The sequence below is a fragment of the Lactuca virosa genome, chromosome 9, assembly GCF_052849685.1.
Source record: "Lactuca virosa cultivar CGN04683 chromosome 9, Lactuca_virosa_CGN04683_v6, whole genome shotgun sequence".
NCBI classification, from domain to species: domain Eukaryota; kingdom Viridiplantae; phylum Streptophyta; class Magnoliopsida; order Asterales; family Asteraceae; genus Lactuca; species Lactuca virosa.
In genome coordinates this window covers 145,987,159-146,004,772 of record NC_136434.1, presented here as the reverse complement: position 1 = coordinate 146,004,772, position 17,614 = coordinate 145,987,159, and the positions used below count along the sequence as shown (strand labels likewise).

General features: G+C 37.8%; 1 protein-coding gene across 1 annotated transcript; it reads left to right on the top strand.

The window, feature by feature from the left end:
- The first annotated feature begins 1,544 nt into the window (after positions 1 to 1,544).
- LOC145139893 (uncharacterized) lies at positions 1,545 to 2,222 on the top strand. Its single transcript, XM_079073563.1, has one exon. The coding sequence runs from the start codon at positions 1,545 to 1,547 to the stop codon at positions 2,220 to 2,222; it is 678 nt and encodes a 225-aa protein (XP_078929689.1).
- Positions 2,223 to 17,614: the final 15,392 nt, after the last annotated feature.

Sequence of the window (17,614 nt, the reverse complement as noted above, 5' to 3'; positions counted from 1 at the left end):
TAATGCCCCGACCACTTTCCAACGTTGTATGGTTAGTATCTTTTCAGAATATGTTGAAAACATAATTGAGGTTTTTATGGATGATTTTACGGTATACGGGAACTCGTTTCAAGAATGTTTGACAAATCTCACCAAATTTTTAAAAAGATGCATTGAAACGAATTTGGTCTTAAATTTTGAGAAATGTCATTTTATGGTGAGTCAAGGTCTTATTTTGGGTCACATTGTGTCAAAGAAAGAAATTGAGGTAGATAAAGCAAAAATCGATCTTATTCAAAGCTTACCTTACTCGACTTGTGTTCGGGAAGTTCGTTCTTTTTTAGGTCATGCCGGATTCTACCGAAGGTTCATCAAGGACTTTTCAAAGATAGCAAGACCAATGTGCCAACTCTTTCAAAAAGAGGTTGATTTCGAGTTCAATGAGGCGTGCAAAGAAGCTTTCGACAAGCTCAAGGAATTGCTTACATCCGCCCCCCTCATACAAGCACCAAACTGGGATCTCCCCTTCGAGATCATGTGTGATGCAAGCAATTATGCTATTGGCGCCGTTTTGGGTCAAAATAATGGAAGGGACTCCCATGTGATATACTATGCATCGAGGACACTAGACAATGCTCAATGCAACTACTCTACCACGGAAAAGGAACTATTGGCCTTAGTGTTCGCTTTGGAGAAGTTTAGGCAATATCTACTTGGCACCAAAGTTATAGTGTATTCGGATCATGCGGCTCTCAAGTACTTGATGACGAAGAAGGATGCAAAGCCAAGACTCATCCGGTGGATCTTATTATTGCAAGAATTTGATTTGGAAAACCGGGACAAGAGTGGATGCGAGAATCTTGTTGTCGACCATCTAAGCCGGATCACTTCAAATGAAACTCCTCTCCCGTTGCGGGATGAGTTTCCTGATGAGCATCTCTTTTCCCTTACTCAATCTACTCCTTGGTATGCCGATATCGTTAACTTTTTGGTCACAAAAAGGTATCCTGACACATTCACACGTGCTCAAAAAGATAAATTGAAAAGTGATGCAAAATACTACGTGTGGGATGAACCTTATTTGTGGAAACATTGTCCCGATCAAATCATTAGGCGATGTGTGCCCCAACAAGAACATCAATCCATTTTGCAATTTTGTCATGAATTTGCTTGTGGGGGACACTTCAGACCTAACCGAACTTTGAGAAAGGTTCTTGAGTGTGGACTATTTTGGCCAACCATTTTATTTGTTTTGTAAAAGTTGTGAACGGTGCCAAAGGACGGGGAACATTTTACAAAAAAATCAAATTCCGCAAAATCCAATCCTTGTTTGTGAAGTTTTTGACGTATGGAGGATTGATTTCATGGGCCCATTTCCCGTCTCATTTGGCAACATTTATATTTTACTCGCGGTTGACTATGTCTCTAAATGGGTTGAAGCCAAAGCCACAAGATCGGATGATGCCAAAACGATTATCGACTTTTTAAAATCTAATGTTTTTGTGAGATTTGGTGTGCATAGGGCGTTGATTAGTGATTGAGAGACGCATTTCTGCAACAAGATGATGGGGGCCCTATTGAGAAAGTACAATGTGACCCATCGCGTCTCAACCGCCTACCACCCTCAAACGAACGATCAAGCGGAAGTTTCAAATCGTGAGGTGAAGAGTATTCTTGAGAAAACAGTGAATCCGACAAGAAAGGATTGGAGTTTGAGGCTTGATGATGCCTTATGGGCCTATCGAACCGCTTACAAGACCCCGATAGGAATGTCCCCATTTAGGTTGGTTTTCGGAAAGTCGTGTCATCTTCCCGTCGAATTGGAGCACCGTGCATTTGGGGCGGTCAAACAATGTAATTTCAATATTGATGAGGCGGGAAGACATAGGAAGCTTCAACTCCAAGAGTTAGAAGAATTGAGAAATGACTCCTATGAAAACTCAAGGATTTATAAGGAGAAAAGGAAGTTTTTCCACGACAAGTCCATCACCCGAAAGCATTTTGAACCGGGGCATAGGGTCTTACTTTACCATTCACGATTGAAGTTATTTCCGGGCAAGCTGAGGTTAAGATGGATTGGCCCTTTTGTTGTGATCAAGACTTTTGCCCATGGAGCAGTCGAAATTCAAAGCGAAATGACGGGAAAATTTTTTAAAGTCAATGGGCACCGTTTGAAGCCATTCTATGAAGGTTTCAACGCTAATGCTCTTGAAATCATCCATTTGGATGCCTCGAAGTGTTGAAGAAAAGATTGGAGGAAGTCTCGCCAAAGACGTTAAAGAATGGCATTTTTGGAAAGCATTGTGCTTTCACTTTTTCCAAATCCAAATAAATAATCTTAAAAAGCATTTTCGGATTTTGAAAAATAAATTTTTGAAAGGTTTCACCCTTCATTCCCCGTTTTATTCCAAACTTTTGTCAAAATTTTGAAACCGGGCCTTACGGCGATCATTTTGGCTTAAGAATCGAGTTTTTAGAAAAATCAGATTTTTGACCCACAGGAAGATCCCGCGGCCCGCGTGAAAAGAATGAATATGAGCCCGCGACCCGCTTAGAAGAAGCAAACTCCAGCTCGTTCAGCAAGCACGGCCCGAGCTGTGCCCGCGTGAAGGATCAGAAGAGCAAGGGAGTTTTGAGCACTAGACGCGGCCAACATGTGGCCCGCGCCTAGCCCGCATGGGGTTTCCAAACAGTTAGCATTTTTGTTGTTGTTTCAGGTTACGCGACCTCTATGCGGCCCAAGTCTTGCCCGCGCAAAGAGTCAGAAGGATCAGTGGCATATCGAGCAATAAATGCGGCCACCACGCGGCCCGCGCCCTGCCAGCGTATTACACAAAGACCACATTTTTTGGACTGTTGACTCGTTTTGACTTTCGTTGACCAAAAGTTTAATGAGTTGACCAACATTGACCGAGTTTGACTTCTCTTGACCAAGGATTAAACATTCTAGCCACTCTTCTTCTTCATTCAAACCATACACAAACTCCACCATTCTCTCTCAAGCTCTCAAGAACACATAACCCACTTCTCACAAAAATCCAATTTCTCGGAGTTCTACCGGTTGGAATCTCGTGAAACCACCGCCATTCTCTCCCATTTTTCAAGCTCTACAAACCCCACCCAAAATCCGGTCCGATCTGTGGCCAGAATTCCGGGCGCCACCACCACCCACCGCCGCATTCTTTCGCACTTTCCGGCCACCGTTGGAGATTCTGAGCACGCCGTTTTGTTTCTCTCCTCAAGGGCTTTCTAACCATACCAATTTTCCCCCAAAAACTCACCAAAAATTTTCGCCCGATTCCATGTGCCGCCACTCTAGTCGCCTGAAAATCACCTTGAAGCTCGCTTTTGGGGTCATTCTAGAAATTCAAGCGTCAAACACGGAGCAAAATCATAAGCTTGGGGTGTGCCTTGGAGATTCTCTTTGGTGGTTCTAATTCCGCTTCCACAATCCGTCCCGGCTATAAGCAAATTGGGTACACTCATTCCTTTCATTTGATTATTTACATCTTGAATACCCATTTGTTGTTGGAATTGTGCTACCATCCTTGTGGTCTTTAGTGTGATTTGCAAATTATTATTGTCAAATTTTTGTCCCGTGCCACAATGTATAAGCGTGCCAAAACTGGAACTCCGCAAAACATATGACTTTCTTGTTTCCAATAAGCGCAAGGTCAAATCAACAAAGTTCCTCCGTAGAGAGTCTTTTGAAGCTCTCGGAGTGCTAGAGGGTGTTCAAGCACTTTTTGACAACATTGGTTGGGGTCAGTTTCTTCATAATCGTGCAGCCACCTACGTTGAGCCGACCTTGGAATTCCTCTCCACATTCCACATTGATGACGATACAAACACCATCATCTTCCAAATGCTAGGCGAGAGTAGATCATTGCCATTTCGGGTCATCAATGCCCTAATGAGTACCCCGATGGACCACACTTACTCCCAACATGATCTTTGGCCCGCCACCTTTAACGAACACCATTTTTGGCAACAAATCACTCACGAGCCACAGTATTCATCATCTTCCTCCAAGGCTTCCTCAATCATTCATCCATGTTTACGCCTGGCTGACTGAGCTCTTACATACACCATTTTTTCCCGCTCTAAAGTGGGTCAAATTTCCAAAGCTGAATTATTTTTTCTTTTGTGCATGACTCGCGAAAATGGACCCAACCCGGATTTTGCAACATTCTTCTTCACAAAATGCTACAATCTCACCACTATGGATATCGGGGACATTTTCATTGGCGGCTTGATCACACTCATTGCATCTAGACCCCCACTTCAACTTCTTCTCTCCACCCTTCCATTTGAAAAAGCGATCGGGTCCTCTCGCCTTGACATCCTCGCACTCCAACGGATGCAAATCATCCGCGAATCAGTCGGTGGTCACATTTGGAACCTCGATAATAAGCCATACCTCATTCTTCCTCACGAGTATATAGGGTCTTTCAAACCAACCGACCCCGAACAATGGGTCATTCCATCCGACTACCCTCCTCCTGTGGATTATGAAGATGATCAGTTTCAACCTCCACAACATTTTGCCCAACCTCAATATCAGCCACAACAGCCGGTGGACACGAGATCCCACCATATTTCCCCTACCTTCTTTGACCAGTTCGCCATAATGCTCTCCACCATTCAGTGCATCGATACTCAGACACAGGAGAATACCCGGGCCATCCAGGATGTGGCGACCCGTGTTGATCAGCTGGAGCAGTCCTTCCCGCCCACTTCCTGCCAGGTCCAGGATATGTGGGACTACCACTACCGCCACGGACACTTTCCGCCGCCCGACCCTCTGATTTAGGTCATTTCCGCCCTTTCCTTAAGCATTGAGGACAATGCTTGTTCTTAAGCTTGGAGGGGGGCATTTCCTTTTACTTTTACTTTTTCATGCATTTTTTAGTTAGGTTGCATTTCATTTTAGTTTTAAGCTAATTTGCATTCATTATTTTTTTATTTTTTTATAAAATTCCAAAAAGATTTTATTTTCTTCTTTTCTACTTTCTATTTTTGCATAGCACTTAGCTTAGGGCATTAGCATTCATGCATTTTTGTTATATGTTTATTCTCACCCCCTTGGATGTCATGGAACAGGTTCACAGTTATTGTATCATTATTGGTCTAAGATCTTGTTGCTATCTCACCCATCAAACCGGGACCACTAGCTGCAACTTGGGACTTCATACTTGGGATCAGATGCTGGAAGCTTAAAGGGGTAAGCGATCATGGCCATGTAGTTTCACGAAAAATTATGCATGCAATACTAACAACTGTAGGACATACTATAGCAATGGATGTTCTTAGCCTTGCGGTCCATACCGCCGAGAGGATCACACTTGATCATGTTTGAACCGTTAGGATGAAGCACTGGTGCTTGTCCCCGAGTAGAATTCATATCCGGTCTCTTTACATCACCATATTCTTTTTGCGATTTACTTAAGACTTTAGAGAGTCTTTTAGCCCATATTTGGGCATTTTCATTATTTTTGAAAAATCACAAGTTTGAAAAGGAGTTTGCATATTTACGCTCCACACATGGTCATTTTCATACTTAGACCGTTCGGATTATTATTGTTACTCCCTCGGTTCCACTTACATAATATTGGGAACCAAATTTTGAGTTAAAAAGTTTTCTTGATAAAAGCAAAAATTCAATATGTTAGTGCATTACATTCAAGTTAAAAAAAAGATATATGGCTGCAATAATCTTAGATAGGTGACCGGTTCAATTATTGAACAAATTTTCCTTCATTTTGGTCACCCGACGTTTGATATTAATTTATATAGGTTTGTCTTATTGTATATAGATCGAGTTGTTTCTTTTCGTAAATTGGTGATGTTAGAGAGATTGTTGAGTCGGATACTACGGGAGGTTTGGGTCAACACTAAGTGAACTGATTCCTACAATGGTGCCCGAGCGATAAAACCCAATCACACTTGAGAGTGACCCACAAACGTGAGATCACACAACTTTCGTGATAAGAGTGTGCACTTAAAAAAGAAGAGCTCCATACGAGCCCGTCTATTTGCTTTCTCCCTACTACAGATGTTCTTCATTGTATGCATGTTCCATTGGGGCTGCGACTGACCATCCCTCCTTACTCACCTAGAGGAGTTGTTCTGACTGTAGTTTATGGTCCCATTATCATCAGATGAAAAACTCGTGAGATAATAGCAAGATCAATTCTGACCATGTTGACTAACGGTGATCAGGTTTCACGGTTCTATCCATTCTTTTTATTTTTATTGGGGTGATTTGATAGTTTCATTTGACCTCTTTTTATAGTTTATTTTAACACATTTCATTCTCATTTTAGTTAATTCTCATGCATATTTTCCTTTTTGTTATTTTATAACCATTTCGGGTACTTTCTAGTTTCCTGAGCATAATTCGAGATTTTTTGGAGACTAGCGGAGCGGAATCTACGGGAGTCGATTGGACTTGGAGGACAACGAGGACATTGGGCTTGATGGCTATGGAGGTGATTCATGGAGTGGGTTTTTCAATTGCTTGAATGCTTGGACGAATTGAACTTTAAATTTGCAAGGTGCGGGAGAATTTTCGAGTGAGCGGAGATCGATGATCGGGCATTTGCGGAAGTTATGAATGATTTGGAGAAGGCAAATTGGACTCAAATTGAAGAAATCTTGAAGAAATATGGGCTAGGATTTGATCGGGCTCAAACTGGGCAAATGGGCTAAGCTATGAAGGCCCAAGACTTGAAGAATGCCAAAACCCCGTCATCCTCACGCGACCTTTTTGGTGAAATCCTTTGACTAATTGTTGCATGTTGAAGACTCCATGAACTTGTGTTTGAATCTTTATGAAAATGTTTTGTGTTTTAACATCTTATCATTACTTGTATGTTTTTATTTATGAGTTTAAATGTGTTTGTGGTGATTAGTTGGCTAATTTCTTGATTAGGTAAAGGATCTTCAAATTAGCAAGCAACAAGTGATTTTTGTGTTAGTTTTACTTCACACAATCATAAAAACATTTTCACCAACATGGTAGTGGAAGCTTTTGACTCTTCTTGGATTTGGTGACTTTTTAATTCTTAATGCTAGTTGACTTTCACTAATTACATGCTTAATACAATTTATGACTTTCACTAAGGAAATTGTTATGAGCTTCTCTAACCATTTCAACAACTAATAAAAGTCTAGGTAATCTCAAGCTTCTTGGATTACTATAGCCAAATTAAGGATTTAAATCAAGTATTGTACCATTGGATTCTGATGATATGTTCATCAAAAGTCAAAGTGAGGAAACCTAAAGTCAACCATCTTTCTCTTATTGATTTTACATCAAACTCTTGTTTTTGTTGAAATTGTATATTTAAATCTTAGTTTAATACTAGTTTATTTCAAGTATTTCAAAAGACCAACCCCCCCCCCCCTTTTTTTTTTAATTTATTGTTATTTTTACAAAGAGATTTCCATAGAGTTATAAAGTTGAACCAATCTCCGTGGATACGATCCCTTTACCACTGTACACTATTTTAGTGTGCAATATTTAGGGTTATTAATTTTGTTGGCCTCGACAACCTCCAATCGGATTTGAGAACCACCGAAGCATTTGAAACCCTTGATTACTCGTCCAACCCAAGGCCAAGGTTCTCAGCTGGTGAGATGGTGAAGCAAGGTTGATGATGGTGGTGAGATGATTTCTTCCCACATTAATTGATAATGCTTCAATGGTTTCTTCTCCCCCAAAACCCACTTTGATTCTCGATGTCAACAAAAATTCTGCCATTATTTAGTGATGAAATCAAATCTGCAAAGAATCTGATGAAACCTTTCCATCTCCGTCGTCGATTTAATGGTGAATCCTCTCGATCTTCATCATCTACGTATTGTTGCTCCTTCTTCTCATCTTTCATCCGCACAATTCATCAAATCCATCTACAGCCGTGAAAATCCCTCCCAAGAATCATCAATATGTTCCCCCAAATCTCTCATCCACCATCACCTACAATCTCATTATGAATCTCGTTACAAGTTAATTAGGGCTTGAAATGATTTCAACTTGATAACTTTGGGTGAATGTTTTGTTTGTGAAGAGGAGTGAGTGAAATAAGGGTGAAGATGAAAGGAAGCAGGAGATGGGTCAATGGAGGTGATTTAAGATTTTAGATTCTGGAAAACAAGGGTGAATATGAAAGCTCAAACTCGATTTCTTATTTACCAATCGTAGGTTGTAGTTATGATACTGAAAAATCTCGATGCTTTAGTGGGTTCTACCTTTATTTCTTAACATTCATCTAAAAAATCGAACCCACGAGAATGATGATGAGAAGGTGGAGGAGAAGAGATATTGATTTCAATAAAGGTGGTGGTATGTGTTTTGGGAGAGAGAGAGAGGGGGGGGGGAGAGAGAGAGAGATAGAGAAAGGGAGAAGAGAGAGAGAGAGAGAGAGAGAGAGAGAGAGAGAGAATAGAGAGAGAGAGAGAGGGGTGGGACCTTTTATATATTAAATAGTTATATTTAATTTTTTTCTAAAAACCAAATAAGAGAAAACATCATAAATGGTCTGTAACACTTGAATTTGGTATGTTCATATTTAACCCTCCATAATTAAAAGTATTGCATTTCGGTCCTTTTGGTTATTACGTGGGGCGTACCCTAGTATACGCTTGGCGTACTAGCTGAGTTTGGTCGCGGAGCTCATCCACAAACACTGGGCGTACGTAGAGTACGTTGGGCATATGTGAGTAGTCATGAGTCCTTAATTTTACGGTGTTGCACCCTATTTAAACCTTGTGATATCCTCACTATGTCATGTTTAGACAACCTCCATCCCCTCTTGTCCAGAAAATAGAACCCTAAGTGAGATCTTGAGAGTTTGAGCTTTAAAGTGTGATTGTTGATGCTTTGTGAAGGAGAAGAAGAAGTGAATCATTTAGAGTTGTGCTTGGAGCTTGAAGATCTGAGATTTGTTCATCATTTGCTTTCCTTGTGAGGTAAAAAGATTCCATCTTTCTAATCCATGATGTTAGATCTAGTTTGCTGCCATTTTGTGCTTTTTGAGTCCATGGTTTGATTGTTGAGCCTCTTGATTCACTCTAGAAGTGAATGATGGTATATCTAGGGTCCTTTTGGTCCCTTTGTCCATAAAAATGCAAGCTTTATGGTATTTGTGGTCTCATGCATGTGTTAAGTCATTTGTTAAGCTCTTTTGAGCTCTAAGAGCCTCATTAAGCCATGCATGCACATAAAGTTGGCAACTTTACGTGATAAACCACCTTAAGGAAGTCAGATCTAAGAGTTGGAGTGAAGTCTTAACCGTTTAAGAGTTGAATAAGAAAGTTGGACAAGTTGGTGGAATACGCTGGGCATACAAGCAGGTATGTTGCGCGTACAAGCCCTAAAGCGAGTACGTTAAGCGTATGAGCTGAGTACGCCCTGCGTACTCAGCAGTGGGCTTCATATTTGTGGGCTTCTCGGTATTGGGCCATGTTGGACTTTTGTTGTCTTGGCCTTGTTGGGACATCAGAATTCACTTGTTGGGCTGTTGATATTTTCTTGGACTCTTTTGGTTAAAGGCCCATGAAAGAGGTTTGGGCCCAATTTGGAAAATTAGGCCATATTTGGGCTTTTGGACAATTGGATTGGGGATTGGCCTTGGGCCAAGTTGGGTCGGGATCCAAATATTAATTAGATGTTATTTTGTGATTATAGCGCCGGGATTTTTGCGGGCCAGCAGTCAGAGTTTTATTTGTGAGATTCAGCAGTTTGAGGTGAGTTTCCTCACTGTGTTTAGCGGGTAAAAGGTACCAATGTCGGCCCATGATTATTATGATAGGATGCTAGATGTATGCGTGAATTTTGTATATGTCATGTGCTAGTATATCGAGCGAGGCTTGATGTCGGGCGAGGCCCTATGACTGTATTATACGCTATTGGTTTGTGATTCTTGCATGTGTTAGCATGATTATATGTTTATATGTTATTATGTGTACCGGGCAGGGCCTATCGAATGACAAATCTGTAATCCGAGTGGGACTCGATGTCGGGCGGGGTCCAAGGCCGAGTGGGACTTGATACCGGGTGAGGCACGATGTGGGGCGGGGGCCCAGTATGTGTTTATTAATGTATGGTATGTGGTATTTTGGGGAACTCACTAAACTTTGGGCTTACGGTTTTCAGTTTATGTTTCAGGTACTTCCGGGTCGAAAGGGAAGAGCCCAGGATGATTGCAGAGCTGTCAAACCCCCAAACCAGGACGGCGGAAACGTCCGGGCGGATGACGTCATTGAATAGTATCATAACAATTGAATATAAATGGACGTAGCAACCCACACAACATACATTAACAGATACAAACTTACATTGTTACATAGTGTTTTTGTTCAAAGTTTACACATCATTAACTGAAAAGTAACGATTCCAAAATGCAAGAAAAATCCAGTTCCCGATGACTTAAGTACCTGCTTACTGGTTACCTGAGAATACAAGTCATTTTGAAAATCGTCAACAATGAATGTTGGTGAGTTCATAAGCATTTTTGTATGAAAACGGTTTGTATCTGTTTTGTTTGAGAAGTATTGTATGCTTCCAGAAAATCCGATATTTTCTATAATAGTGAATTGTATGTCTTATACCAAAGACAGAAAATGTATGTATGTATGTTTCTTTGTATGTTCCCAGAAAATCCAATATTTCTTGATGTATGAAAAACTGTAGTCTTACAAACCCTAAGACCAGAAATGTAACCAATAATGTACAGAAAAATAGTATGTAGTTTTATATTTTAATAAAAAAACGGTGAAGTGTAAGCTTCCCGTAAACCAAGATAGTATTGTTAATCCCTAAGTGAGTTATTATAACCATGCTAATGTGACTGTTATGCCTGAACACGACGTTCTTCAAGCGTCGGAATCGGGAAGATATTTGTCACCCTAGACTGGCTCGTCTAGCTGTAGCGAACAGCTCAGGTGTGGGATTGTCAATCCCTAGATCTATACACAACTATCTCGCTCTCCCTCCAGGAGACTCTGGTTATAATGCAGGACTTAAAGTGTACGCTAGGTAGGTACGATGAAGTGAATATGCCTCACTAGAGCATTAACGAATTTACGCAAACTTTGACTCCCTTTTTAGTATGTAATGAAATGACTTCACTAGTGTAAAATCGTGACAGGTGTTTTATGACACACATTTTACAGGTTTCATGACATGTAGTTTATGACACACGTTTTTAACAGTTTCATAATACACGCTTTATGACATGTGTTCTGTGACACGTAAGTTTTTATGTCAACAATTTATCTTGTAATCACTTTTGCGAAAACTAGTTATAAATCTTTATATAAATAGCTAATAATAGTTATGGCTAGTAATAAACATCACATTGTTTTTCTTGGGATTTTAAACCATCCAAAAATAGTGATGACAAATCTACGACTATTTTGCTAACAAAATTATTTGTAAAAGAAAACTATCAAACTTTGTAGATTGTGTTTAACAACTTTTTACCGGTTTATAAACTTGTAACATGAAATACTTTTATTTTTGGGTGACTCTAGTAAATCACGATTTTTATGTAACAAAAAGATAACAAACACATGTGTCAAAAATTTTATGTTGTTAACACATGATATTAACCTTTTTATACAAGAATATTGTCCATGTTCATCATGTAATCATAGTGCATGAAATTGTCCAATGGACAAACGCATTTCAACTTATAACAAGTTTATAAAACACGATTTTTATGTATGTAAGCATGAAGTGTTTGTCATCAAATGCACAAATCATTCCATAAACAAGTTGGTGCATGTAAGTATCCAATGGATAAACGAAACTTGACTTGTATTCCTCCCCCCCCCCCCCCCCCCGAAAAGCATGAAAAACACGAAAAACATGTGGGTATGAAGCTCACCTTGGTGATTTCGTGGGTTGAAGGAAGGAAAAGAGAGAGATGTCGAGCCTAGACTTGATCTTTGAGAGATTCTCGAAAATGGGTGGGGTTCTAAGGATTAAGCACACGAAAAATGTGTGTAAGTATGGATATCTTGACAACAAATGTATGAAAAACACTTAGGTTTCATGAAGGAACTTACCAAAACTCCTAGAATCGGCCTTGAGATGAGAAGTCTTGAAGGAAATAGTTTTTTTCTTAGAGAGATGGAAAATGAGGGAGTAAGAACAAATGACATGAGTGGGGGAAATCCCCTTCTCGGCCGCAACATTTAAAAGGCAAAGGAAAATGAGTGCTTTGTTGCATGGGAGGTAATCTATGTGTTGCATGGAAGTTAATTGCATGTGTAGTGTTGATATATGGGGGTAATGCAATGTAAAGAAATGAGTTGGCACACATTTTGTGATTTTTTTTTGTTTTGTCTTATCCCAAACCGAAACCTTATGAGGTTTTCGGCCATAGTGGCTACCCAAGGGGGGTTTTCGGTTTTAGGGTGGCCGAAAACACCCTATATCCTTAAAGGGTTTTTGGTTTTTGGAGTGTGTATGGCTTTTGGGCTTAATTTGGCCCAAATAAGGGGTTTTCGGTCCAATAAAGCCCAAGGAGAAAGGGTTTTCACCTAGGGTATTTGGGCCGAGAACTCCTAATCACAAGTCCAACAATTGTTTTGCTTAGCTATTAGATTAAACTTGGGCTTATAAGAGGATGCTACAACTTGATTCTTAGTGTGTGCACACATGTATTCGAATAACATTGTCGTTTCTGAATTCCAAGAACAAGATTACACAAGGAATTGTTTGTACATGAATCACAATCTCAACCCTAAATTTGCTAGTTGTGACAAGAGCACACACCACCTTTTTCCGCATTTTGAGATTTACTCTGATATGTTTTGATGTAGTGACATACTTTGGTCATTTAGGGTTGTATGACAATGTTTGGATTAATGTTTTTATTAAATCAAAAATGAAATTTTTGGGCCTTATTTTTGGGACGTTACATGGTCCTTGTGGTAGTGAAATGACGAAAATGTCGTACATTTAGCAGACAAAATTAACGGAGTTAGCAATAAGGACCAATCGTCAAAAGTTTTGAAAGCACAAGGACCATCTATGATGTTTTTAAACCAAGGGGACGAAACTTCAGATCTGGAGAAACCATAGGGACCATTTATGATATTTTTTCTTATATTTATTATAATAAATCAGATATTATTACAACATTATCATAATATAAAAATCACGTACGAATAAAAAAATACATTATACATTGCTCTTAATTTAATTTTCTAGTTGTTATAAATAACTTTAAAAAGTTCATATCCATCTCCCCGCTTAAATCTTTAACATCAGAATACCATGTTTCTTTAAACATCTCTTTTTGAATTTCAAAAAATAATTTACTCATGTACAATCTGGTGCATGTTCTTCTATCTTACGTGGTGACTTCCAAAGATAATGTGCTCCCTTCATTTTATGATCAAGTTCACGTTGTGTAGTATGTTATTTTTGAATGTCATTATCATAATTAATCATGAAATTTAGAATGAAATTTTCACTTTGTGAATTTGAATTGAAAAATGAATTTGTACTCTCCGGCCTTGATATTGTCTTCATCAATCACACATTGGAAAATCTTTAAAATATGCAGGTATCCATAATTCCCTACTTTGAAAAATATCTTTGAACCATGTCTTCTCTTCAAGATTAAATTCTTTCATCAACAATTCCTAATTCCTCTCAAAGACATCATGTTCGATATACACGTCCCAAACAAGCTTATTGAATCATTTCTTAAATTTGTGCTTTTAAGAAATTCCATAGATAACTACAATAATCACATGTGATTCACATTTTACAAATTAATATTAAAATATATCGAGGCAATAATCACATGCGATTATGCATATAAACAACCAACAATCTGATTTAATCACATGTGATTAGCATCTGTTATGAACACTTACATTTAATAATACACAACTTTTTAATAATAAGATTGTCTTTGAAGTTAATTTTCTTTTAATAACATATGATTACACATCTCTTGTATACATAAAGATATTCAATCACATGTGATTAGCATTTGCCATGAACAATGTATTCATTTGTTTATCATGATTTGATTTAATCATATGTGATTTTCTTATTAACTTAAAAAGTCTGCGTAGAATCATGAGTGATTATACACATCTGAGTAAACAAAATCAAATATAGACAAAACATACCTTTTTGGAAGTTTCTTCATGATATGCCACATCCACAATTTGTGCTTTGAATGAAAAAAAAAACAGAGTCAACGGCTTGCTTTAGTGTTGCATCTTGATCTTAAAACTAATAATGGTTTTTTATTCGAACGAGCCTTCAAATGATATTGATTAACCACTTATATGAATCCACATCCTCTATGCTTAACAAAACAACTCGGGCTGTAACATACGATTTATGATGGTCAATAACATTGAATGGAACAAAAACAAATCCATACCTGTTTCATAAAAAAACACATAATCACATATGATTAACCATATTTAGTACTTAGCTATAAATTAAATATAATGATTTTAATCACATATTAAACATTGATAAATCACATTTGATTAGCTGCATAATCACATCAACATGCTTGTTGAGCAATGATTAAACACAATCCCATCGGCATACTTGTTGATCATTTATCAATCACATGTGATTACAATCATAATCGCCTCATCATACTTGTTGACAATTAATCAATCACATGTTTAGAAGGATAATTACATCATCATACTTTTTGAGCATTGATCAATCACATGTGATTAGAAGCATAATTATATAAGTAAAACTTACTTATTTATGTGAAAGGTTGCATCAAACGACATAACATCTCCAAATTCATTGTAGTATGTTTTCTCTGTTTTATCAGCCCAAAACATTGCATTCAAAACTTTATTTTCATCGCATCTATAATAAAATAACAATTTGGAGAGTTATTTTTCCAATCAGTCATCTTGTTTACGATAAGTTGAGCATCTTTGTAGCCGATGATGGAGCTAATTTCCTTCTTGAAGTTTCTATAATCTACAGTCTTTACCCTTACATGCTGATAACTGCCTTTCAAAGTTGATTTAAGTTTGTAAGCTTTTGTAGTACTAATTTTCATTGTGGAAGCCCAAACAATGAACTCCTTATCAGAATATGACTGATTCCTTATATCATATTTGTAGAGAAATAAAAATAAGACAAAACTGCAAAATTGGTCCTTGTGCTTTCGCAAAAAATGTAGATGGAGTCCAAAAAGTTTTCGACTTGCATGGAAGGTCCAAAATCAAGAATTTTCTGTGGTTTTAGTCCTAAGTGATTTTGGTCCCTGGAAAACTTGAAAGGATGGTTTTGCCCTTTTAATTTCTTTTTTGTATTTTTTTGTATATATTTTTAATACTTTATTATTTAAAAAATAAAAAATTAAACCCCCCAACCCACCCCACCCCTCTCTGCTGTACCCTTGACTCTTTTTTCTCTTTCTTCATCTTCATCCTTATATTTGACCTGCAAATAAGATGAAAAAACCCAGATCATCGAGTTCTTGCACGTCCCCACTCCAACCATTTTCTCCTGAAGAAGCCACCTTGTCCATAAACCCTAACGAGCCACAACCGGATAAGACACCACGTTTCTCACCTTTCCTCCTCCTTTTGTAGCTACCAACACTAACATCATCACCATCACCAAAGGAGACCCCACCCCTCTCCCATTTCCTATTTCCTTTTTCATAATCTCCCATCTCCCCTCTCAATCTCTGTTCACTGTTTATCTTTCAAGATTTAATTGAGAAAAGCGATGACCGAAAGGAACACCAAGGTTGTTCTCACATACTAATAGATGCAACAAACAAGTACCTTCACCCCAAATAACTTCATGTTTCCTGTGTTACTAAAAGCAGCTTCTACTCTTCTAAATACAAGACTTGGTTTAGCCCCCTTTGCCCTGATAGCAAAAACACCCTTAGAGAAGCATATGTTGGTCAAAACATCTCTTATCAACATGTACTCATCGATTCTAATCTTCCGAATACGAGATGATGATAAATCAGAAGGAAAAAATCTTGATTTGAACTTACGTTATTTACCAAGAGGGTAAACTAAGATTGGGTGAAGATGATTAATGTTCTTGTTGAATAGATTTCGCAATGGCAAATCGCCATGAGATCAAGGTTAAAAGTGGTGGCACTAATAGAGGTTTTTCGATAGTGTCATGTTCATCATCAAGAAGGGGAAAACATGTACCATGTTCATCAACAATCTGGATGCAGGTGCAGGTAGAACGGGTGGTAGCTTCTGAATTGTTCGTCAATGGAAAGAAGGCGGTGGAAAAGGAATTTCTTCACTACAAAGATCGATGAAGGTATATAGAAACTTTTCCGGTTGGGCTATGGATGTCCGATGACACTCTGATCTGTATACATAAAAGACGATGGGAAGGAGGGGTGGTTGAGGTTCCGATGACGATGCGGATAGTGAGAGTTGTGTGTGTTTTTGAGAGAAAGAGAGGGAGAGAGAAAGTGGTTTAGGGGATTTTATTTTTTATTTTTTTATAATTATTAAAATATAAAAGTAAATAAAGAAACTGTAAAAGAAACAAATAATAAGGGAAATATAGTATTTTCAACATTTTTAAGACCAAAACCACAGAAAATTATTGATTTTAGACCTTTCATGCAAGTCGGAAATTTTTTGGACCATATCCACAGTTTTTACGAAACCACAGGGACCAATTTTGCAGTTTTGTCTAAAAATAAAATTTATTAGTATATTTTTTATATTTTGTATTAAATCTAAACTTTATTTAGTTTAAAAGAAAAGCAAAAAATAAAAAATACAAAGCACTAATGGCATAATGTCATGTGGCATTTTACGTCACAATCGGTCGTGACTTTGTGTAAAAATAAAAAATATTTTTTATATTTTTATAATAAATCTAATGTATAATATTATACTTATTTAGTTTAAAAGAAAAACAAATAAATAAAAAATACAAAGCACTAATAACATGTGGCAATTTACGTCGCAATCGGTCGTGACGTTGGAGTTGTCACTGGACTCAAATTGCAACCATTAAATGTACGTATGTATATTTTTTATTTTTTTAGAGGATAAACTGTCGCTATTTCTTAGCAATAAACATGGTCTAAATATTTACCTTTAACATTTTTTTTAGTTCACGCCAATATCTCAAACAAGGATAAAACTTTGTAATATTTTCCAAAACATGTTTTAACATTTGATAAACAAATGTATCAACCACTAATTAAATGTTATAATACCACCAAAGGATTTTTAACACAACCATATCCGATCTTGTCCTTCCTCCTTGAGATCGAGGGTTCAAATCTCGTCGTAGACATAGATGAAATCAATGATTAGTTTAAAGGCAGATTATTAGATAACTATTAGATAAATATATTGTATATATTGTTAAATATGTTATGTATATCTGTATTCTATAGATCCTACATTATAGGATCTCATTATTATAATTCATTAGTATATATACAATATCATACACACGTTTTGGTGTGTGGTTCAATTTATCTCAGTTTTACATGGTATCAACCTAAACCATCCGATCCTTCCCTCCTTCTCTTTTCCGCTTCTTTTCTCAAAACCCTAGAAGATGTCGACTTCTCAGGATGGCACCTTTTCAATGAACACTTTGCTTCATATG